Here is a 25834-nt window from a genome sequence, read left to right as displayed (position 1 = left end):
CCCGTTCATAGAAGATCCTGTGGAGCTTGGTGCGCGGATAGTCAAAGGTGCGCTCAGAAGAAACAGAACATTTAGAGACTGACAAAACCCTTTCGCATTCCCTCATCAGTATCTTTCTGAAAGTTATAGGTTCTTAGCAGAGGGAATTACGTATATTGCCAGCTTCTTGAGCCGTATTTGGCCAATGCGACACATTGAAGCTGTGCACTCACAGTCACACAGACTGTATGCATATCGTTTCGTCATTTCGCTATGGGTACTTTTATAGTGTGGGTTATGCAGAGAACCTGAACAAGAACAAGGTGCTGCGCAATTTGCAACAGATTTTCTTTAATGGCTGTTGCCACCATATTCTGATTAATGTCGTGATGAAAAAGAGATTTCCAAAGTGCCCTTTGTAAAAACGTTGGACTCTAATATGTTGACAAAATGAAACAAGGTTTTTCACTCTATGTTCTGATTTCCGTTCTGGAAATGTATGCAAATGATATCATATTTTACAACTTAATCATTTGCTCATTTAAACATACATTTACAGGAAACTAGTAATGAAAATAATATTTGACCTAGCCTACTATTAGTTATCAACTGGGGAGGTTTCATGTTGATATATTATCCCTATTCACTGGGGTGTCTCCCCTTAACCCATTCTGTTGTCCCTTGGGTTGTTTTGAGCCATTTTCTAATCATTTTCATATCAAAAATGTTTTTTTTCCCCCAATCAAAACCTTTCAAACCAAGAAGAACAATGGGTATCTGTACAAAGCTCTTCACAAGTGATACATAAAAGATCATTTCACTACTTTCATTGAATTTTGATGTTTCATTCACTTTTATAGCATTTTTAGGACATTGAAAGAGATAAGTGGTGAAAACCCCCAGAAAAGATTCAAAAGGCACAACAAGAAAGCCGCAAAAAGGTATTAAAAAGACCATAACGTAAAACAAAGTTTAACAAATACATCCTCATGTGTTCTCCCTTCACTAGGAATACAGAAAAATATGTCAGTGTAACTAAGTTTAGTGTCATTCATTCAGTCAATTACTATCTCTTCTCATATTCCAGTTTTTCTGTCTCCAGCCTTGTTTTTTTATTAAAAGCCTCTTATAATCGAGCTCCAGGTTTTTTTTTTTATACAGGGCCTCTCACAGTGTCTGCTCCGACCTAATACAAAAGAACATTGTCCCTTTCCAAGACACACTTGGTCAAAGTTGAAGGTGTCCATTTGACTATTACAAGGTTCATTGCGATTATACCTTGTGTCTTTGTCTTGGCTTTGAAGTGGAGGCCCTAGGCTCAGGGGGAGGAATACATTCCTATTCCTGCTGAGTTTAACACCATAGCAATTTAATCAATTGAGTCATATTTGAAATGAGCACTTTGAGGACTTGTGTCTTATGTTGAGACCACCACCATTAGTAAGTTATCACAGACACTTCAGTCACAGCCACACGTTCACACACTCTCACCATCTGTGTTGCAAGTGGTAAACACAACTCAAAAGTGTACCCCCAAAATGAGCAGGCAGACACAGTTTCCTTATCATCTAGGACCTCCACTTGAGAAAGTAAATGGTATATTGGATAAATATTCAGCAACCACATATGGCATACATACTGGCGTATGACTATTAGTTTCACTGTTACCTCTGTATGGCACAGTGGGACGACAGTCACTACAGAGAACAGTAATACATTTCACTCCTACAATATTCATAAATAATTGTTGAACGAACTTGGTCACATAGATTAGGCTACTTGAAACATACACATGCCTGGGCTTCCAACCTGCTGCCACCAGGGTCTGAAGAAATGCCCCCTTCCACTCCTTCCATCATGGGGTGACCCTGATAGATATCCTAAAAAAGGGACTAGTTCAGGCAATTCAGCCTTGTACTTGTTGGCCTTAAAATATGTACAAGTATTGGCTTACCGTTTTGAATTATGGTTTTATTTTTATTTTTCCCCACAATCGTTTGCCACTACAGGGTTGCCACTGCAGGGTTGCAACTAAAATAATACAGCAACAAAAGTTTAACGTTGCACACGTGTAATTATGATCACATCTTCAATAAGTCATGTAGCTTACGCATTTACAGCGTCTGCTATTTTCTGCCAGATTGGCTGCAGCGACTTTGTTGAATTTTGCCCATATTATATGTCTGTATTCCTGATATGATTGTAGGCTATTACAATATTTCATGCAAGAGGAGTAGACAAAGTTTGTAAGATTGTCTGCTCCTCCTCCGTGAAATATGCGGCTCTTGTTTCGTCCATGTTTGCGATTGGACATACGGTTCAAACACCGCCCCTTTATGTGAACGCGCACGTCTCTACATTGGAAAGATCTGGGTTGAGTTAGATAATTGATAACCGCCGTCATAGTACCGCTTATCGTGACTGCAATTGTTAGGCTTCGCGTAGCCGGGTAACAAAGTAATCCAGAGCATGGTGATCTTGATTCGTAGTACAGGCCCCTGAAGCTACATTTGAGTGTTTGAGTTGTGTAAATACGCCAAGTAAAACTTAACTTTTATGCGCGCGTTGCGTTTATTTGAATATTTTCATCATTTTTTGTCCAAAAATGAAACGGAGAAAAACGGGTGATTCCGCTCACTCATAGCTATAGGGTGCACGAGAAAGCGAGAGGACAAAGAGACGTCTAAGAAAAAACGGATTAGGTTTATTATGACTAGTTTTAGTCATAATAAACCTATTCTGAGTAGTTTTGGGGAGATTTTGAGTAGTTTAGGAGTACATTTGGACTTACTTGGGGGGAAATGAGGCGGACACGATATCCAACATGCCGTCGACTTGGTATTTCCGCATGAGAGCAAAAAAATAAATAAATGTTGGCCTACCAAGTCAATCAATGCAGCGCTCTCGGTGTTCACTCCAGTAGGACGCTATACGCTCTAAGCTGATTCCAGGCGGCTATGGCTTTTAAACCAAATTCTACAACGCCCCCAATTACTGTCAGACAAAAGAATACTCTGAGTACCCTAAAACCGAAAATTACTGACTGGCTAGCTACTCCTTGACCAGTTTGAACTGGTTATCTAACTGCTGACCCTTTAGCTCTACCCAAAAGACTAAGTTTGAGCTAAACTCAATAATATACTACAGCACTCGCTTTGGGTGTACAGGAATTGGATCGCCCTAAGAAGGGCCACCCCCACCCTGTACTCCTGCAGCACCTCCCACAGTATTTCCCGGGGGTCCCGGTCATACGCCTTCTCCAGATTCACAAAACACATGTAGACAGGATGGGCATACTCCCAGACCCCTTCCAGGATCCGTCTTTCCACGACCAGAATGGAACTCCCTTCCTCTTCAATCTGAGGGTTGACAAACGGCCGAACCTTGTTCATATTTCCCAAAAAATAACTAAATATTTCATGGGGTGTTTGTTCACATGACTATATGATATAGTTTGCTCTGAAGAGTTTAACTTAGATGGCTTCTGTAACTTGGATTATCCTTTTGTCTTTTTAGAAATCCAACCTACAGTACTACATACTGAGATGGGGCAGATAGTGGCAGAACTTGGTAGTAAACTTTGTTCTCAGTGCACGTCTAAGCGTTGTATATTTTCAGAGTGACCTGCTACATTGACCAGATGAACACGTGGTACGACATAAAGACTCACCTGGAGGTGACCAACAACAGTCTCTTCTCAGAGATCCAGCACACCTTGGGAACCTTTGGCCTCAATGGCCTCGACAGACTCCTCTGCTTCATGATTGTGAAGGAACTACAGGTAAGATCAGTGGTAGAGACAAAGGTGCAAAATTATTGGATTACAAAAGGGGTTGGTTGCTGTTTGCTGCCATCTTGAACAAGTCTCTCTTGCCAAATTGCAAGTCTTAGGTAGTGAGGCCCAAACTCCCCCCTGAACCCTCACAGACTTACTTGACGTCACATGGTAAGTGATTGAAGTGAAGTGCAAGAGGCTGCAAAGGCTCAAATTGCTATGAATAGGAATGGGACAACACTTTGCTGCATTATCTGCAAAATAGTCATGTTGTTGGATCAAGTCTGATAAAAGCTATTTGGAATTTATCATGAAAGGACAAACTACACACAATTCTGGCTATATTAACCATGGGTGCTATGACTTTTTCAGCTTTGGACCTCTTATGCTTGAATTAATATGAATCAATATTCATAATATTTTTAACATGGGTTTCCAATGGATTTTTCTTTCAAATCCTCTCAAACTTTTTAAAACTTCTTCAACTTCTAAATCCTTCTTCTTCCTCAGTCTTTCAGCTAGAGCAGTGTTTCTCAAACTTTTTCAGACCAAGGACCACTTCCATATAAATAAAAACTTGCGGACCATCCAACTAAATATATAAGTATATCCCGTAACAACAGGCCTCCTACCCAGACCTGGCGCCATACAATTGTTAGCGGCACATGATTTTCTAAGGGATATTGCATTTTGTTCATTATGATTTCCGCTAAGAAATAGACTGCTTAATGATCCGATGTTAATCAGGCACGGAGCCAGACGTTGTGAACAGTCGAGCCCAAACCTAGGACGTATGGGTTTGATGTGATGCAAGATAGGGATTTCCACACTTAATGCGAACATTTTTGGCCATTATTTGAGCGCAGAATAGTTTTTTGAGCTCAATGTAAAATAAACAATAATTTATTTATTTATTGGTAAAACCTTGTCTAGTGATGCCATCACTCCGGCCCTGCTCCCATCCATCCTCCCTGACGCGTATCGTTATGGTAGCGCCACCAGGCCCAGCTATCAGTAGCCTATCTGAGAAAAGGTTTTGGAAAAGACAGGTTACGGACCCAACCAACTCTATTTGGGAGGGGAGAACTCCCTCACATGGTACAACCCGCGCAGAGGCTGTGGTGTCAGAATGCGGAACATGTGTAGCCTACTTTAATAGATTAGGCCACTACTGACTGTGTTCTCTTTGTTCTGAGTTGTATGTTAGAAATGTCGCAATGATTTACTTGTGGCCGTCGCGGACCATTACGGGGGCAGTCCGCGGACCACACTTTGAGAACGACTGAGCCAGAGTCACCAATTAAACTTAAAAATGTTGACAAAACCCTAAACTATTTTTAAATAATTCAGCTTTTTGAAATCTATTCAACTTTTTTCAATATCACTGATTATGTTTCAGGACTTTTTCAAACTGTTTCTGAGATTGACATGGGTGTGTATGTGATAGCCTGGACTGCAGACTGAAACGCACAGCCAAGGGGGTCTCCGTAGCTACGACGGATAGTTAAGGCCAATTTATACTTTTGCGTTTTTACAGACACGCACACAGGGAACGCCCTCTCCGTCAAGGAACTCCCTCTCTGTACCCTCTCCAAACCCCTCGGAGAGCTCTACGTGCACATCCTGATTTTCCTGACAATCCGTCCGTCAGTCCGTAATTTTACGGATACCCCTTGGCTGTGATTGGTCGTTATTAAGAACCGCTTGCGTCAGGGTTGGTCACAGGGTTGCCTTGACCAACAAGTCGAACAGAATCCTTTGACCGCCATTGCTTTAAGTGTACAATTCATATTTCAGCTAAACAGTACATTAAAATCAGCATCTGAATTCAAATGTGACGAGAAATGGGCAGTATAGTTGCTGAAAATGTGCTTATTTTATTGATGAAACGGCTCATTTGTAAATTTGCTCCAAATTTTCGATAACCTAGCTAGCTTTGCAGTGCAGCGCCATCTACTGTTCTGGAGTTGAATTGATTTCAGCACACAGAGCCGTTGGAGTAGTATAAATTCAAGCAAGAACACAACCTTTGTTATCTCACATATACATTATTATTATTATTGTTTCTCTTCACACCCCTAAAACTCAGTCAATATTTGGACTACATAGACAACCTAAGTGTCAAATGTTTTGTCTTGGTAGCGATTGAGTTGCCTGTATTGGGATTTACGTTCCGTTGCACGGTTTAAGTAGACATTACGTTTTTGTGGCGAAAAGGGAAGCTAACGGTGGCTAACTTGCTAGCCACAGTCACTGACGCCACTAACGTCACAAAAACTCGCGTAGTTTAGCAGCTCGTTCTCTCTCGTTCTCTTCTGGGAGATGGCTAGGCTAACTGCTTTACTGCAAGGCAGCTGCAGAAACGCCACAAGCAAAGAGGCCTGGGTGATAACTATTTGCTAATTTTACTTTGTGATATGACACACAATTGTGATGTGTAATATACAATAAGCTAATATTATTAAGGAAGTACATCTACTTTCGGAAACAGTAATCTACTATTTTACTGAAACATTAGCATCATGACATTAGCCTCTGTTGCCCTGGCAACACATACTACAGCGGTCTATGATGCATCTGTTTTCAATCCTTAAAATAACCATTCCTCACAAATACATTTTAGTTGTATGATTTATTATGACATTACATTACAAGTAAACAATTTGTGGGTGAAATTATCATTACCTGTGTTTTCAAACCAGTGTAGCTCACTGCAACGCTGTAGCCTAGTCTAGGTGATAGAGACGTTCTAGCACGCAAATTGGAGCTGGATTATGAGTGAAAAATACCCCCCCACAAATTTCCCAACCTGACCAACTTTGTTGAGAAAGCGATTTTGAGTGGAACTGCCATCTCGGATTTTTTATTTAGGTCATGAAAGTCTTTGTAATTTGAACGAATGCGGGTCGCCTGTGAGACCGCCTAGTATTTTAGGCGGCAGCGATGCTAGAGGCGTCATAGTAGCTAGTATTTTCGTAATTTTATAGTTCAATTTTACACGAAAAAACAGAAAGAGGGAAATGTTATGACGATATGACTATTGTGAAGACAGCCAGCGGGTCAGCATATTTTTCTGATTTGTGTAAAACTTGGAATTTGATTGAGACCGCGTCTTGTTTTGACTAGCCTCACAGTCAGACTGGCAGTGTGTAGTAGTAGGATACTGCCTTCAATGCCACAGCTATGGATAAACTTTATTATGTCAAAAGAAACATTAAATGACAAGTAAACGATTTGTGGGTGAAATTATCATGACCTGTAGTTTCAAACCAGTGTAGCTCACTGCAACGCTGTAGCCTACTACTAGTTTAGTACTGTAGCTAGCTAATACAACTCTCCACAGCTGTTTACAGTAGAAAGTCAAACGAAACGGCGGCACATGTTCGGCACTACCCTTACTTAAATCAAAAGTCTTTCAATAGGTGAAACTATTTGACTAGTGACTACCAAACTGAACTTCATTGCCACAGCCTTAACTTTTTCAATCTGTTCATGAAAATAATTCATATCAGCTAGACCGTACAACGGAAGTAACGTTAAATCGAATTCAAGCAACGCAATCGCTACCAAGACGAACAGTCTAGTAGTAGTAGTAGTCTACAATTTACCGGGGCAGCTTCTCCACACAGGGCTATATCACATTTTGCCTTGTTACTGACAATGATCACTACCACTGACATTTTTATGAATGACTGATTTTCCCTTAAATAAATGTCAAGCTTATTTACGTTGGGGGCATATTTTCAGTTAGCAGATGGTACTATTTGAATCGCGATTCCATCTGAGATAGCTACTACTGGTAAAGTCGTTGTTAAAATAAGCTTTAAGGGGGGTCTTTATTCATGAATTAATGCAATATGAGTAGGCTAAATGCCTGAAAATATCAAGGGAAAAACTTACAATGACATTCAAGTCATAGAGATTAGGTACATTTTTACACCAGTCTGCTGATCACCATTCCCTCTTGCAGGGGAAATGAGAAGACAACTATTTGTGAGAATGCTGTTAAGCATTCTCACTATTGTTTTTCTGTTTCTCTTTATTATTATTATTATTGTGAGAATGCTGTTAAGCATTTTCACTATTGTTTTTCTGTTTCTCTTTATTATTATTGTGAGAATGCTGTTCAGCATTCTCACTATTGCTTTTCAACTTCTCAGTTCTTCCGCCGTTTTTTGGCCTTTAACTAGTCCTGCATACTTTCACCGATTCCTACAATTTTTCTATCAAAACGTTCAGCTCCTTCAGGAGATGATGGCTATGACTTCTGGTATTTCTCACTTTTATACTTTTTAAAGAATTAAGGTTTTTGTGCAAATTAAACATTTAGCTCCTTCTTGATTGTTATGATTGAGCAGCCAGCAGAGTGGAACACTCTGCTAGCTGCTCTTTTTCTGATTTTCAACTAAATTGTCAAACAAATTCCTCTGACGTTCATATAGTTTATCTTACAGAAACAAGTTATACCTTAAAATGTAGGAAAACTTGTCCTCTTTCAGCCAATGTAACTACTAAAGAGCTCACATTTACAGATTTTCAGCTTTGAGCCTTGAAGCGAGAGCAGCCTTTCAAATTCTCTCACTAACTTCAATGGAGAGGTGGGTAAAATTCGTCAGAGAATTTCGAAAGTAGACGTGTTTTTAAACTGCCGGTAGAGTCGTATTTCTGACCGCACAGACATATAAAGGACATGTCTGGTTTCGGGAGAGTCTTGGGTCTCGGAAAATATCCTCATTTTTTGGATTGGACGTATAGTTTTGCGTCTAGGTTAACTTGTTTGAGGTGTGGAATCCAGCTAAATTCGTGATTCTCTGCCCAGCTCGTTAGCGAGCACAGCTGCTCCATTGCCGTGGCAACCAAACAAACACACACCAGGAAACCAAAAGGAACACGTTTTCAAGACTGCAGGTAGAGTCTATTTCTGACTGTACAGACATATAAACAATATCTCTGGTTTCGGTAGAGTCTTGGGTCTCGGAAAATATCCTAATTTTTTGGATTGGACGTACAGTTTTGCGTCTAGGTTAACTTGTTTGAGGTGTGGATTCTAGCTAAATGTGTCATTCTCTCTGCTCAGCTCGTTAACGAGTACAGCTGCTCCATTGCAGTGGCAACCAAAAAGACACGCACCATGAAAGCAGAATTGGGTAACGTTTTGGAAACTGCAAAAAGAGTTGTATTTCTGACCGCACAGACACATAAAGGATGTCAATGGTTTCGGCAGAGTCTTGGGTCTCGGAAAATATCATTTTTTGGGGGATTGGACGTGTAGTTTTGCGTGTAGTTTAACTTGTTTGAGGTATGGATGCTAGGCAAATTTCTGTTATTCTCGACGAACCAATAAAGGTAATCATTCATCAAACCCGATTATTAGAAATTGTCGGTTCATGCCAATAATACAATTACTCCGTTTACATGTGTAATTAGTTATGCGATTACTCAATAAACACGTCTACATGATTCTTTTTTATTAATCGTTGTATGCTTCACGGACGAAACTTGCACCATCATCCTTCTGCAACAAAGTGTCGCCATGTCTTCTTGTATCGGCCCTACTGCTGTATGTTTGAATCCTACTAAGAAAGCCGAGTAAATGCACTCAATGTTAGGCTACATCTGCTACTGCTATTACTATCTCAACTATATTTTCAGCTGTTAAAACGATAATATTCTTGTTATGACTAGCTAGCCTACTTCTTCTCTGTTTAACAGTTGAGCTTTCAGCTTCTCCCTCATTGTAGGCTATTTTAGCTCTGAGCTTTTTTTAAGGTTTTTGTGCAAATTATTCTCCCTTTAAAAGTAATGGTAAATCCTTTCAAATCATTAAAAAAGCTTCCTCTTTCAAACTTAACTTCTTTAGCATACTTTCAGTCCTCCTCTTTCAAACTTAACTACTTCGGCATACTTTCAGATAGAGACACCATTCAACCTTTAAATTGTTTACAAGACATTCAGCTTATAACTTTCTACTAAATTTTCACTATTTTCAGCTTTTTTATGGTAAGCTATCCCCATTCAGGTTTTCAGCATTCTCACTGCTGTTTCGCAGGAACAGCCTTTTCTAGTTCATTCTACTCTATACTATTAATATTTTGAGTTGTAAATGAGCAGAAACAAATGCTTTTAAATCTATGTAATCTTTATAAATAATAAGTAGGCTATGCATTTTTATATAAATTATACAGAAATATCAGTTGTAAAATGTAATTTAAATACGGACCCCTGCAACCAACGCAAGCAAGCACACCCTACAATTTCCCCAGAAATTGTACCCTCTGTAGTTAGTTATGCGATTACTCAAACACGTCTACATGATTCTTTTTATTAATCGTTGTATATTCCATACAACGTATGTAATTTCACCATCATTCTTCTGCAACAAAGTGTTGCCGTTTCTTCCTGTATCAGCCCTAATGCTGTATGTTTCATTTAATCAACACATTGAATCCTACTAAGAAAGCCGAGTAAACGCACTCAATGATAAGCCACATCTACTACTGATATTACTATCACAACTATAATTTCAGCTGTTAAAACTATAATATTTGTGTTACAACTAGCTTGCCTAGGCTACTTCGTCTAACAGTTCAGCTTTCAGCTTCTCCTGCATTGTAGGCTATTTTAAGGTCACATGAAATGCTGTTTTTGGATGCTTTTATATAGGCCTTAGTGGTCCCTTAATTGGTGGCCAAGCCGCGAAGCGGCAAAGCCACATAAGTGATTCTACCTTTTCTTATTATTATTAGGGGCCAAGCAGCGAAGCTGCGAGGCACCTATTGTAATTGTTAGTTTTTTAGGGGCCAAGCAGCGAAAAGGAGGAAAGGAGGAAACCTATTGTTATTGTTAGTTTTATTGGTGGCCAAGCCGCGAAGCGGCGAAGCCACATAAGTGATTCTACCTTTTCTTCTTATTGGTGGCCAAGCCGCGAAGCGGCGAAGCCACATAAGTGATTCTACCTTTTCTTATTGGTGGCCAAGCTGCGAAGCGGCGAAGCCACATAAGTGATTCTACCTTTTCTTATTGGTGGCCAAGCCGCGAAGATTTCCCGCCATTTCCGGTTTTATCAAAAACCTTTGAAAGCCTACTCCTCCTACACTTTTTGTCATATCTTCTTCAAAATCACCAGAGATGATCTTCAGACCAAGCCTCACAAAATTTATCAAAGGAATTTTGATCCTCATAACCGTCTGTCCGGTACAGCCAATCAAATTAATCAGAAAAGCCGCGAAACAGGATGTGAAGTCATGTCTCAGCAAATCTTTGAGATATCAACACTAAACTTGGTAGATCGGAGGAAGACACTACAACATGTTACCATGTGCAAAGGCAAATTCAAAATAATAAATAAATAAATAAAATAAATAAAAATGATTGATATAAAGCAAATTGAACTTATCGCTACCGCTAAAATAATGCTTTACACATCAGCCAGTCAAAAACTGATACTCTGATTCAATCACAAGTTCATATGAAGACTCTTGAGAATGTTCATAACACAAATCTGTGAAAAAGTTGACTGTAAGATGAAAGGTCGATTTTTGGTGAATATTTGAAACATGCTTGCTTGGCTAATTTCTAGGCAAATTTCCAATAAATGTCTCCCCTGCTCCTCCCCGTGCGTGCTCCAAAATCTCACACACGCTCAGCCTTCCCTTGACACACGCGGCCAACACACGCAACATTTCGGGAGAGTGTGGGCTGACCAAGCCCCCACTCATTCCTTGGTCTTTAGCAAAGGCCCATGTGGCTCTTGATGGTATTGCATTTCCGATTTTGTATGCAATGGTAAAAAGGTCTCAAATCCTGAAACATTGATAGTGTAGGCCGAGAAACACTTTAACAAAAGCCCATGTGGATCTTGTTGGTATTGCATTTCCGATTTTGTATGCAATGGTAAAAAGTTAAAAACATCCTGAAACATTGATAGTATAGGCCAAGAGTAACTACCACACCACAAATGGCCCACCATTACCAATAGGTGTCGCTACAGGCCACGCCCTAAAGCACAAAGCACTTCACTTCTTGTGAAGATTAAAGCACTTCACTTCTTGGCTTGAAATAAAGGCCCTTGTGGATCTTGATGTTATTGCATTTCAGATTTGGTATCCCATTGGAAATTCTGCAGCATTGATTTTTCTATACAGTTACAATTTGTCAAGAATATACATTTTTCAATGGTTCGCAATGCTTTACACGTAAGCCAGTCAAACAAGTTCATATGAAGACTCTTGAGAATGTTTAGTACACAAATCTGAGAAAAAGTTGACTCTAAGATGAAAGGTCGATTTTTGGTGAATCTTTGAAACATGCATGCTTGGCTAATTTCTAGGGAAATTTACAATGAAATGTGTCCCCTGCTCCTCCCCGCGCATGCTCCAAATTCTCACACACTCATTCTTCCCTTGACTCGCGCGGGCTTGGCAAGACACACACGCAACATATCAGGACTGTGTGGGCTGACCAAGCCCCCACTCATTCCTTGAATATCAGCATAGGCCCTTGAGGACCTTGGTGTCATTGCATTTCCTACTTTGTATGCAATAGTTAAAAGGTCTCCAAATCCTGACACATTGACAGTACTGGCCAAGAGTAACTACCACACTTTACCCAAAGCCCATGTGGATCCTGTTGGTATTGCATTTCCGTTTTATATGCAATGGTAAAAAGTTTTTAAAATCCTGAAACATTAATAGTATAGGCCAAGAGTAACTACCACACCACAAATGGCCCACCATTACCCATAGGCGGCGCTACAGGCCACGCCTTAATGCATAAAGATACAAGGCTTTCTGGAATGGATAAGCTCACCAAGCCCCCTTCCTTCACTTACTGGCTTGAAATAAAGGCCCTTGTGGATCTTGATGGTATTGCATTTCAGATTTGGTATGCCATTGGTAATTCTGCAGCATACATTTTTCTATAGAAGTAGGCGTTCAAAGGTTACAATTTGTCAAAAATAAACATTTTTCAATGGTTCGCAGTGTTTGGAGGAATCCGCCATTACTGCTTGCAGTTATATTTAGGGGCCATGCAGCGAAGCTGCGAGGCACCTATTGTTATTGTTAGTTTTATTATTATTATTATTAGGGGCCAAGCAGCAAAGCTGCGAGGCACCTATTGTTATTGTTAGTTTTATTATTATTATTATTATTATTATTCCGCCATGGGTGTCTATGGCAGCCCCCATAAGCGCTTGGTCGAAAGTTTTGAAATTTGGCTCATTGGGGACAGTCCCCTGGTCCAATTCACAAAGTTTCATGTCCCATGCTTTGGCACTCTAGCGCCACCAACGGGTCAAAGTTTGAGTTGTGTTTACACACGCAACTCTTGAACCGTATGACCCATTTTCAAAAATGAGGTACCACTGGATTCCCTGGATCACGCCGAGTTCAATGCACACCATGGCGTCAATTTCCGGTATACAGATTTTCCGCTATTTCCGGTTTTATCAAAAACCTTTGAAAGCCTACTTCTCCTACAATTCTTGTCGAATCTTCTTCAAAATTGCCACAGATGATCTTCAAACCAAGCCTCACAAAGTTATCGAAGGATATTTGATTTACCAAACCGTTTGTCCAGTACAGCCAATCAAATTCTGCAGAAAAGCCGCCAAACAGGAAGTGAAGCCATATCTCACCAGTTCTTTGAAGCAGTGACACCAAAGTTGTTAGGCCTACTCGGAACTTTATTCTAAGGATGTCCTCCAAAAATGGTGTCGTGACTAAAAGGGGGCGTGGCCGGAAGCATAAACGTGTTTTGGCTAATAACTATGGAAGTGTTTACCTTAATAAAGTAATTTCTTTGTCTCTTGATGTCTTGTGAGATATCAAGCCTGGCCATTGATAATATTTCATAATAACCGAATTGACGCGGCCGCCATTTTGGATTTCATGGAAAAGTGTAAAAACCTTTTGCACGCCCCAAATTTTGTCCAATGTTGACAAAATTTGGCACAGATGATCTTCAGACCAAGCTTCACAAAGGTGTTGCATGGATTTTCCATTTTCAAAACCGTTTGTTCGTTAGAGCTGATCAAAGGCGGCAGCGAAGCTGCAAAAGACATGTGAGAGCATAACTCAGCAAAAATGTGTCTGATCATCACCAAACTTTGGTTCCTTCGTTCCCATGAGGAGCAGAGGAGGCCTGTGGTGTTATACCAGAAAAAAATTAAAATTTGAACACTCAGTACTCTTGTACGCAAACAGATATTTCAACCAAACTTGGTGTGTTGCATGAGTGCAACAGGTTGCTGTGACTTCATTGTTGCGCATGTGCTATGGAGGCCTTGTCCTGCTCTGGACTGCTTGGCCCCTCCATTGCTGCTTGCAGCTATATTTGGTGGCCAAGCCGCGAAGCGGCGAAGCCACATAAGTGATTCTACCTTTTCTTTTTATTGGTGGCCAAGCCGCGAAGCGGCGAAGCCACATAAGTGATTCTACCTTTTTAGGATTCCTCCGTAAGGAGGAAACCTATTGTTATTGGTGGTTTTATTATTTGTAATTCTTGTACCATGGGAGTCAATGGCAGCCCCTAGACCCCATCGACAACTTTTTGTGAAATTTGGCACACTCATTAAGGACAGTTTCTTCTATACCTACACCAAGTTTCATGTCTCCCATTAGACCACTCTAGCGCCACCAATGGGTCAAAGTTGGACTTGTGTTTACACACGCAACTTTTGAACCGTATGACTCATTTTCAAAAATGAGGTACCATTGGATTCCCTGGATCAAGCCGAGTTCAACGCACACCATGGCGTTAATTTCCGGTTATATAGATTTCCCGCCATTTCCGGTTTTATCAAAAACCTTTGAAAGCCTACTCCTCCTACAATTTTTGTCATATCTTCTTCAAAATCACCAGAGATGATCTTCAGACCAAGCCTCACAAAAGTTATCAAAGGAATTTTGATCCTCATAACCGTCTGTCCGGTACAGCCAATCAAATTCATCAGAAAAGCCGCAAAACAGGATGTGAAGTCATGTCTCAGCAAATCTTTGAGATATCAACACTAAACTTGGTAGATCGGAGGAAGACACTACAACATGTTACCATGTGCAAAGGCAAATTCATATCTCAAAAAATGATTGATATAAAGCAAATTGAACTTATCGCTAACGCTAAAATTATGCTTTACACATCAGCCATTCAAAAACTGATACTCTGATTCAATCACAAGTTCATATGAAAACTCTTGAGAATGTTCATAACACAAATCTGTGAAAAAGTTGACTGTAAGATGAAAGGTCGATTTTTGGTGAATATTTGAAACATGCTTGCTTGGCTAATTTCTAGGCAAATTTCCAATGAATGTCTCCCTTGCTCCTCCCCGCGCGTGCTCCAAAATCTCACACACACTCAGCCTTCCCTTGACACACGCGCGGCCAAGACGCACACGCAACATTTCAGGAGAGTGTGGGCTGACCAAGCCCCCACTCATTCCTTGGTCTTTAGCAAAGGCCCATGTGGCTCTTGATGGTATTGCATTTCCGATTTTGTATGCAATGGTAAAAAGGTCTCAAATCCTGAAACATTGATAGTGTAGGCCGAGAAACACTTTAACAAAAGCCCATGTGGATCTTGTTGGTATTGCATTTCCGATTTTGTATGCAATGGTAAAAAGTTATAAAAATCCTGAAACATTGATAGTATAGACCAAGAGTAACTACCACACCACAAATGGCCCACCATTACCCATAGGTGGCGCTACAGGCCACGCCAAAAAGCACAAATATACAAGGCTTTCTGGAATGGATAGGCTCACCAAGCCCCCTCCCTTCACTTATTGGCTTGAAAAAAAGGCCCATGTGGCTCTTGATGGTATTGCATTTCCGATTTTGTATGCAATGGTAAAAAGGTCTCAAAATCCTGAAACATAGATAGTATAGGCAAAGAAACACTTTAACAAAAAGCCCATGTGGATCTTGTTGGTATTGCTTTTCCGATTTTGTATACAATGGTAAAAAGTTATAAAAATCCTGAAACATTGATAGTATAGACCAAGAGTAACTACCACACCACAAATGGCCCACTATTACCCATAGGTCTTCCCTTGACACACGCGCGGGCTTGGCAAGACGCACACGCAACATTTCAGGAGAGTGTTCCTTGGTCTTTTGCAAAGGCCATGTGGATCTTGATGGTATTGCATTTCAGATTTTGTTTGCCATGGTAAAAAGTTATCCAAATCCTGAAACATTGATAGTAAAGGCCAAGAGTAACAACAACACTTTAACAAAAGCCCATGTGGATCTTGTTGGTATTGCATTTCCGATTTTGTATGCAATGGTAAAAAGTTAAAAACATCCTGAAACATTGATAGTATAGGCCAAGAGTAACTACCACACCACAAATGGCCCACCATTACCAATAGGTGTCGCTACAGGCCACGCCCTAAAGCACAAAGCACTTCACTTCTTGTGAAGATTAAAGCGCTTCACTTCTTGGCTTGAAATAAAGGCCCTTGTGGATGTTGATGTTATTGCATTTCAGATTTGGTATCCCATTGGAAATTCTGCAGCATTGATTTTTCTATACAGTTACAATTTGTCAAGAATATACATTTTTCAATGGTTCGCAATGCTTTACACGTAAGCCAGTCAAACAAGTTCATATGAAGACTCTTGAGAATGTTTAGTACACAAATCTGAGAAAAAGTTGACTCTAAGATGAAAGGTCGATTTTTGGTGAATCTTTGAAACATGCATGCTTGGCTAATTTCTAGGGAAATTTACAATGAAATGTGTCCCCTGCTCCTCCCCGCGCATGCTCCAAATTCTCAGACACTCATTCTTCCCTTGACACGCGCGGGCTTGGCAAGACACACACGCAACATATCAGGACTGTGTGGGCTGACCAAGCCCCCACTCATTCCTTGAATATCAGCATAGGCCCTTGAGGACCTTGGTGTCATTGCATTTCCTACTTTGTATGCAATAGTAAAAAGGTCTCCAAATCCTGACACATTGACAGTACAGGCCAAGAGTAACTACCACACTTTACCCAAAGCCCATGTGGATCCTGTTGGTATTGCATTTCCGATTTTATATGCAATGGTAAAAAGTTTTTAAAATCCTGAAACATTAATAGTATAGGCCAAGAGTAACTACCACACCACAAATGGTCCACCATTACCCATAGGTGGCGCTACAGGCCACGCCTTAATGCATAAAGATACAAGGCTTTCTGGAATGGATAAGCTCACCAAGCCCCCTTCCTTCACTTACTGGCTTGAAATAAAGGCCCTTGTGGATCTTGATGGTATTGCATTTCAGATTTGGTATGCCATTGGTAATTCTGCAGCATACATTTTTCTATACAGTTACAATTTGTAAAAAATAAACATTTTTCAATGGTTCGCAGTGTTTGGAGGAATCCGCCATTACTGCTTGCAGTTATATTCTTATTATTATTATTACACTTCTTCTGTCATTGGAGTCTATGGCAGCCCCTAGAACCGTATGGTAAAAAGTTGTGAAATTTGGCACACTTTTAAGCACAGTCCCCTCCTTATATTCACCAAGTTTCATGTCTCTCATTGGAGCACTCTAGCGCCACCAACTGGTCAAAGTTGGACTTGTGTTTTCACACGTAACTTTTGAACCGTATGACCGATTTTCAAAAATGAGGTACCATTGGATTCCCTGGATCAAGACGAGTTCAACACACCCTATGACGTCAATTTCCGGTTATATAGATTTTCCACCATTTTGAATTTTAAGGAAACACTTTTTTTCGCTTCAACTACTTTTGTTTTTTTCAAATCTTCCCCAGAATTGGCACACATTATCATCAGACCAACCCTCACAGAAGTTATCAAAGGATATTCGATTTTCAAAACCGTTTGTCCGGTACAGCCAATCAAAATCGTCAACAAAGCAACCAAACAGGAAGTTGGGTCATATCTCAGCTAATCTTTGAGAAATCAACACCAAACTTATTATGATGACTCTGAACCCTCTTCTGAGGCTGTCCAATTAATTTGGTGTCATGTGATCACTGGGCGTGGCCGCAGGAAGCAAAAATGTGTTTTGGCCAATAACTGTTGATTTGTTTGCTTTTATGAAGGGATTCCTTTGTCTCATAATATGTTGGGACATCCCGTGTGTGATACATGATAACTTGTGATAATAGCCGAATTGATCCGGCCGCCATTTTGAATTCATTGAAAAACGTTTTTTCTTTACTCCTCCTACACATGTTGTCCAATCTTCACCAAATTTGGCAGACAGTATCTTCAGACCAAGCCTCACAAAGGGCTTCACACGATTTGTTGATTTTCAGAACCGTTTGCCCGGTACAGGCAGTCAAATTTGCCATTAATCCAGCCAACAGGAAGTTGGGTCGTATCTCAGAAAATCTTTGATGGATTCACACCAAACTTGCTGCATGCACTCGGAACCCTGTTCCGAGGATTTCTAAAGTGTTTTATGGTTCATTTGACAGCTTGGCCACCACATTGCTGCTTGCAGCTATATTTAGTGGCCAAGTCGCGAAGCGGCGAAGCCACATAAGTGATTCTACCTTTTCTTATTAGGATTCCTCCGTAAGGAGGAAACCTATTGTTATTGTTAGTTTTATTCTTTTTTTTTTTATTCTAGTGCCATGGAAGTCAATGGCAGCCCCTAGAACCATATGGTAACTTTTTGAGAAATTTGGCACACTCATTAAGGACAGTTACTTCTATACTTACACCAAGTTTCATGTCTCCCATTAGACCACTCTAGCGCCACCAACGGGTCAAAGTTGGACTTGTGTTTACACACGCAACTTTTGAACCGTATGACTCATTTTCAAAAATGAGGTACCATTGGATTCCCTGGATCAAGCCGAGTTCAACGCACACCATGGCGTTAATTTCCGGTTATATAGATTTCCCGCCATTTCCGGTTTTATCAAAAACCTTTGAAAGCCTACTCCTCCTACAATTTTTGTCATATCTTCTTCAAAATCACCAGAGATGATCTTCAGACCAAGCCTCACAAAAGTTATCAAAGGAATTTTGATCCTCATAACCGTCTGTCCGGTACAGCCAATCAAATTCATCAGAAAAGCCGCAAAACAGGATGTGAAGTCATGTCTCAGCAAATCTTTGAGATATCAACACTAACCTTGGTAGATCGGAGGAAGACACTACAACATGTTACCATGTGCAAAGGCAAATTCATATCTCAAAAAATGATTGATATAAAGCAAATTGAACTTATCGCTAACGCTAAAATTATGCTTTACACATCAGCCATTCAAAAACTGATACTCTGATTCAATCACAAGTTCATATGAAAACTCTTGAGAATGTTCCTAACACAAATCTGTGAAAAAGTTGACTGTAAGATGAAAGGTCGATTTTTGGTGAATATTTGAAACATGCTTGCTTGGCTAATTTCTAGGCACATTTCCAATGAATGTCTCCCTTGCTCCTCCCCGCGCGTGCTCCAAAATCTCACACACACTCAGCCTTCCCTTGACACACGCGCGGCCAAGACGCACACGCAACATTTCAGGAGAGTGTGGGCTGACCAAGCCCCCACTCATTCCTTGGTCTTTAGCAAAGGCCCATGTGGCTCTTGATGGTATTGCATTTCCGATTTTGTATGCAATGGTAAAAAGGTCTCAAATCCTGAAACATTGATAGTGTAGGCCGAGAAACACTTTAACAAAAGCCCATGTGGATCTTGTTGGTATTGCATTTCCGATTTTGTATGCAATGGTAAAAAGTTATAAAAATCCTGAAACATTGATAGTATAGACCAAGAGTAACTACCACACCACAAATGGCCCACCATTACCCATAGGTGGCGCTACAGGCCACGCCAAAAAGCACAAATATACAAGGCTTTCTGGAATGGATAGGCTCACCAAGCCCCCTCCCTTCACTTATTGGCTTGAAAAAAAGGCCCATGTGGCTCTTGATGGTATTGCATTTCCGATTTTGTATGCAATGGTAAAAAGGTCTCAAAATCCTGAAACATAGATAGTATAGGCAAAGAAACACTTTAACAAAAAGCCCATGTGGATCTTGTTGGTATTGCTTTTCCGATTTTGTATACAATGGTAAAAAGTTATAAAAATCCTGAAACATTGATAGTATAGACCAAGAGTAACTACCACACCACAAATGGCCCACTATTACCCATAGGTCTTCCCTTGACACACGCGCGGGCTTGGCAAGACGCACACGCAACATTTCAGGAGAGTGTTCCTTGGTCTTTTGCAAAGGCCATGTGGATCTTGATGGTATTGCATTTCAGATTTTGTTTGCCATGGTAAAAAGTTATCCAAATCCTGAAACATTGATAGTAAAGGCCAAGAGTAACAACAACACTTTAACAAAAGCCCATGTGGATCTTGTTGGTATTGCATTTCCGATTTTGTATGCAATGGTAAAAAGTTAAAAACATCCTGAAACATTGATAGTATAGGCCAAGAGTAACTACCACACCACAAATGGCCCACCATTACCAATAGGTGTCGCTACAGGCCACGCCCTAAAGCACAAAGCACTTCACTTCTTGTGAAGATTAAAGCGCTTCACTTCTTGGCTTGAAATAAAGGCCCTTGTGGATGTTGATGTTATTGCATTTCAGATTTGGTATCCCATTGGAAATTCTGCAGCATTGATTTTTCTATACAGTTACAATTTGTCAAGAATATACATTTTTCAATGGTTCGCAATGCTTTACACGTAAGCCAGTCAAACAAGTTCATATGAAGACTCTTGAGAATGTTTAGTACACAAATCTGAGAAAAAGTTGACTCTAAGATGAAAGGTCGATTTTTGGTGAATCTTTGAAACATGCATGCTTGGCTAATTTCTAGGGAAATTTACAATGAAATGTGTCCCCTGCTCCTCCCCGCGCATGCTCCAAATTCTCAGACACTCATTCTTCCCTTGACACGCGCGGGCTTGGCAAGACACACACGCAACATATCAGGACTGTGTGGGCTGACCAAGCCCCCACTCATTCCTTGAATATCAGCATAGGCCCTTGAGGACCTTGGTGTCATTGCATTTCCTACTTTGTATGCAATAGTAAAAAGGTCTCCAAATCCTGACACATTGACAGTACAGGCCAAGAGTAACTACCACACTTTACCCAAAGCCCATGTGGATCCTGTTGGTATTGCATTTCCGATTTTATATGCAATGGTAAAAAGTTTTTAAAATCCTGAAACATTAATAGTATAGGCCAAGAGTAACTACCACACCACAAATGGTCCACCATTACCCATAGGTGGCGCTACAGGCCACGCCTTAATGCATAAAGATACAAGGCTTTCTGGAATGGATAAGCTCACCAAGCCCCCTTCCTTCACTTACTGGCTTGAAATAAAGGCCCTTGTGGATCTTGATGGTATTGCATTTCAGATTTGGTATGCCATTGGTAATTCTGCAGCATACATTTTTCTATACAGTTACAATTTGTCAAAAATAAACATTTTTCAATGGTTCGCAGTGTTTGGAGGAATCCGCCATTACTGCTTGCAGTTATATTTATTATTATTATTACACTTCTTCTGTCATTGGAGTCTATGGCAGCCCCTAGAACCGTATGGTAAAAAGTTGTGAAATTTGGCACACTTTTAAGCACAGTCCCCTCCTTATATTCACCAAGTTTCATGTCTCTCATTGGAGCACTCTAGCGCCACCAACTGGTCAAAGTTGGACTTGTGTTTACACACGTAACTTTTGAACCGTATGACCGATTTTCAAAAATGAGGTACCATTGGATTCCCTGGATCAAGACGAGTTCAACACAGCCTATGACGTCAATTTCCGTTGTTATAGATTTTCCATTATTCGATTTTCAAAACCGTTTGTCCGGTACAGCCAATCAAAATTGGCAACAAAGCAACCAAACAGGAAGTTGGGTCATATCTCAGCTAATCTTTGAGAAATCAACACCAAACTTAATATGATGACTCGGAACCCTCTTCTGAGGCTGTCCAATTAATTTGGTGTCATGTGATCACTGGGCGTGGCCGCAGGAAGCAAAAATGTGTTTTGGCCAATAACTGTTGATTTGTTTGCTTTTATTAAGTGATTCCTTTGTCTCATGATATGTTGGGACATCCCGTGTGTGATACATGATAACTTGTGATATTAGCCGAATTGATCCGGCCGCCATTTTGAATTAATTGAAAAACGTTTTTTCTTTACGCCTCCTACACATGTTGTCCAATCTTCACCAAATTTGGCAGAGAGTATCTTCAGACCAAGCCTCACAAAGGGTTTCACATGATTTTTTGATTTTCAGAACCGTTTGCCCGGTACAGGCAGTCAAAATGTGCCATTAAGCCAGCCAACAGGAAGTTGGGTCGTATCTCAGCAAATCTTTGATGGATTCACACCAAACTTGCTGCATGCACTCGGAACCCTGTTCTGAGGATTTCTAAAGTGTTTTATGGGTCATTTGACTGCTTGGCCACCACATTGCTGCTTGCAGCTATATTACTGGATCTGAAGTCTCTTTCCCGAAATTTAACCTTGGTGCAGAATTATAGCCACTACGAGTAGTCCCACAATGAGCTTTCCTCAGAACGCGCTGTGTCTGTGTCTGTAGCTTGAAAATGCTAAATGAGGCGGAGAGAGGCAGCACCATCCGCTAATGTTTACAGTGGATGTCAGTGGCAAGATGCCTCGAATTTGCCCATTCTCATCTGATAACCCTGGTTTGCAGAGCTGCACACAGTCATTTCAATGTGGGGAAAGGCGGATATCGCGCGCGCCATGACGCCAACAGCAGAACGTTATCCACATAACAACGAAGCGTACAACACTGCGTTACCGAATGTGTATTCACACACATACTTGATGCTATCTACCTTTACATTAGCGACAGTAGGGGAGAACGGGGCTGGTTGTCACACTTTTTACTCTCGCCAGTATTTCTTAGCACTAGTAGCCTACAATATAGAATCCAAATTTCATTATTGGTCCAGAGCTTAAGGTCTTGGATGTGAATTAATATCTCTTATCAACATAACGCGTTTCAACTTGAAGTTATAAGCCACAAAATATACTCCGAGAAAGTGTGACACACATGGGGTGGGGTTGGTTGTCACTGTCAATGCCAATGTGATTTGCAACAAGAAATATTGTTTTTTCTTAACTCAGAGATACCAAACAATTAAAAATGTTCTTAAACCAAGACGTAATGTGCCAATACAGTTTCTGCTATATGTGCTTAAATCCCCTAGTCTTTACCCGGGTGTTTATTTATCCACAGAAAAGGGCAGGCACATAAATATGAAGGCTTTTAATAAAGCAAAACATAAAATAAAAACATTATCTATCAGTACAAAAAAGGAATCGAACGATACAATGTAAAAAAATTAATGTTGCAAATATTGTTATATATTTAAACTGTGACAACCAACCCCCATACCAGTGTGACAACCAACCCCATCTGAACTCTTGAGCGAAATGTTTAGCTAGCAACCACATGGCTTGACCTAGCATCTAATAAATGTACTGAAATTCTAGCTATTCCCTTCTACTTTTAAACAAAAGTTACAAAATTGAGAAGTTAAACGTACAAAGTTACAGAATAAATGTTATGCAATAGTAAATAGTTACTATTACCCATTGAAATGTGAATTTATTATCTTGTGCCAGGAATGCTAGCAATATTTCCATACTGACAACATGAATGACCTCAGACAAAGCGGGCACACATTTGATGAGAATCATTTTACACAGCGCCCCCTGGTGTGGCTGTAATGAGCTCTGTGACAACCAACCTTTTTGACAACCAGCCCCGGTCTCCCCTACCTCAGCTGATAGCTGCAGAGATCATGTTACAGCCAGATTCTAAGGGTAGCAAGCTAGGTAACCATACAGTAAGCAACAAAATGATATAGCGTTAGTTGACGTCCTTGTCCGAGGTTTGTAGCTGGACCAAGGAGTACTGATCCAGAATCTAATTTCAGACGGTCAGCAAGGCCAACTTTGTATTGGCTCAAGTTAAGGAAACAGTGGTGGCTGAAATGTTTGGTGTAGACATGCAAAACTTTGAGAGGTTGTGTCGGAGCATTTCCAGCGAAAATAAAATTAAGATATGCACTGGTTGTGCAGAGGCTCCTTGTGACGTCACAAGGAGCAGATTTTCAAACAGAGCGTTTGAGCCTTCATTTTCTCAAAGGCGGAGAAGAACACCCAGGGCTTGGTTTACACCTATCGAACATTCTAGCCACTGGGGGACCAAAGGTAGCCTGGCTCTGCCCTCCTACGTACTTCCGCTCAATTTGGATTTTGCTTCTGTACTAGGTCTGGGAGCTCGGCTCTGAAGTCGGTTTCCAGAAACACATTTTTTGTAGGTCCAATCAGCAAACGGGGAGTGGCTGAGAACGATGACGTTAATGTTGTGCACTAGTTTGAGTAGTTCAGTAATGGCGGCGGAGAAAGATGCGAGCTAAACTATTCTGCGGTTGTGGCAACGCTGCCGAATATCCATAGTTTAAAGCCGGAGCAAGAACATTCCTTGCTGAGTTTTGTTGGTGGCCATGATGTTGTGCCCCTCCTCCCCACAGGGTTTGGGAAAAGTTTGATTTTCCAGCTACGGCAGCTAGCTCCGTTACAGTAGTGGTGAAGGAGTTGGCTAAGGCGAACGCTTGCGATTGGTTATGGCAAATCAGAATGGCTCTGGGCGGATCCAATAGTTTTAAACTTCAACAGAGGACCCGCCTTCAAGGAAGTTAACGTTTGTCAATGGAGAGATCCCAGACCCTCTGTACAAATGAAATGTACGAGAGTCTGGTTAGGACCAGGCTAGACCAAAGGCAGGCTAGGGGAACTCATATTAATGTTAAATAACCTCCTAAAGTGAAGTTTTTATGTCATGTGACCTTTAAGCTCTTAGCTTTGTTAGATGATGCAGTTCAGCAGTTCCACACTGACTCTTGAAATTCAACTATTTCTTCGACTGCTTCACAACCTTCAAACTTATTCTCCTGCATTGTATTTAAGCACTTAGCTTTGTTAGATGATGCAGTTCAGCTTCCATACTCCCTCTTTTGTGTGATTCACACATTTTTTTAATTAATCTCAGCTAACAGCTTATTTTCTCATTTCTGTATTTTCAGCCATTTAAAAAAAATAATTTCAGATTTCAGCATTCCCAAAAAAATACAAAAATACAACATATTCTAGTTTCTAACCATGTTTACGTCAAGGTTGGTTGCACCTTCCATGCTTGTTTGTTTACCATTCTACTTCTTTGTTGTCTTATACTAGCCTATGTTTATGGCATAAATATGGGTCTAGCCAACTACCTTTCCATACGTAACACTAGCCACAATACACATTTTTGCTATGTAAAACACTGTTGATTTCTGCTAAAACCCAAGTTTAACGTAAGTTATTAATTTAAATACAGTACATCCTCCAACCAGCGGGGACAGTAACAACTGGATGAGAGGGACCTGAGTAGAGAACAGCCTGAGGAGAGAGGTCTTCAGTTTAACCCTTCTCCAAAAATGCAGACTTACGAAAAGGGTGCATAATAGGCTCAAAATGTCGGCACACTTGACAATTTGACAGCCATAAGCCCTCACATAGCGAGAACGTGCTCCAAGGTCCGTAAGTCTGTGAAGGTGGACATTGGGATTGGGCCACAGTTGGTTTTTATCGAGACCTATCTGTATGTAAAAGAAAATCATAACTTACATCAGTGGAATTCACTAGTGACTCAGCAGTCATTCTAATTGACAGCTCGACATGGCTTTTGTGATTTACAACACAGAGTAATCATATAGTACAGTATTTTGTAGTGTGTAATTCAATTGTAATGTTTGCTCATTCACAGACAATGGGAAAATATATAACCAATAACTCTACTCAAGTTATTGGCATAATAAGTTAATTGTATCAGATGGTTCACAGAACATTGTAGGGTACTGTATGGATAAAACAAATGTTTTCATTAATTTCCCATCAGAATTTCCTGACAATGCTACAGAGAACCATTTTAAGAGACAAGGCAGTGGTTGACATCTTTAAATCCATGTTGAGTGCCGTCAACCCAGTTAAAGGCATTGTTGGTAGGTATCATGATAGTATTGTCAGAAGCATTGTAAATA

General features: G+C 40.5%; 1 protein-coding gene across 3 annotated transcripts in view; it reads left to right on the top strand.

The window, feature by feature from the left end:
- The window catches only part of washc5 (WASH complex subunit 5), a 93295-nt gene that overhangs the window by 62373 nt on the left and 5088 nt on the right, over nucleotides 1–25834 (top strand). For all 3 annotated transcript variants that reach the window (XM_084704079.1, XM_084704071.1, XM_084704088.1), the window contains exons 21-22: nucleotides 3598–3760; nucleotides 25693–25795. In XM_084704079.1, the coding sequence (XP_084560205.1) occupies nucleotides 3598–3760; nucleotides 25693–25795 (266 nt within the window). The remainder of the gene's footprint in view (nucleotides 1–3597; nucleotides 3761–25692; nucleotides 25796–25834) is intronic.

This window comes from Hypomesus nipponensis, chromosome 2 (genome assembly GCF_054491055.1).
Source record: "Hypomesus nipponensis isolate SF chromosome 2, ASM5449105v1, whole genome shotgun sequence".
Lineage (NCBI taxonomy): Eukaryota > Metazoa > Chordata > Actinopteri > Osmeriformes > Osmeridae > Hypomesus > Hypomesus nipponensis.
This window is presented reverse-complemented; position numbering and strand designations above follow the sequence as displayed.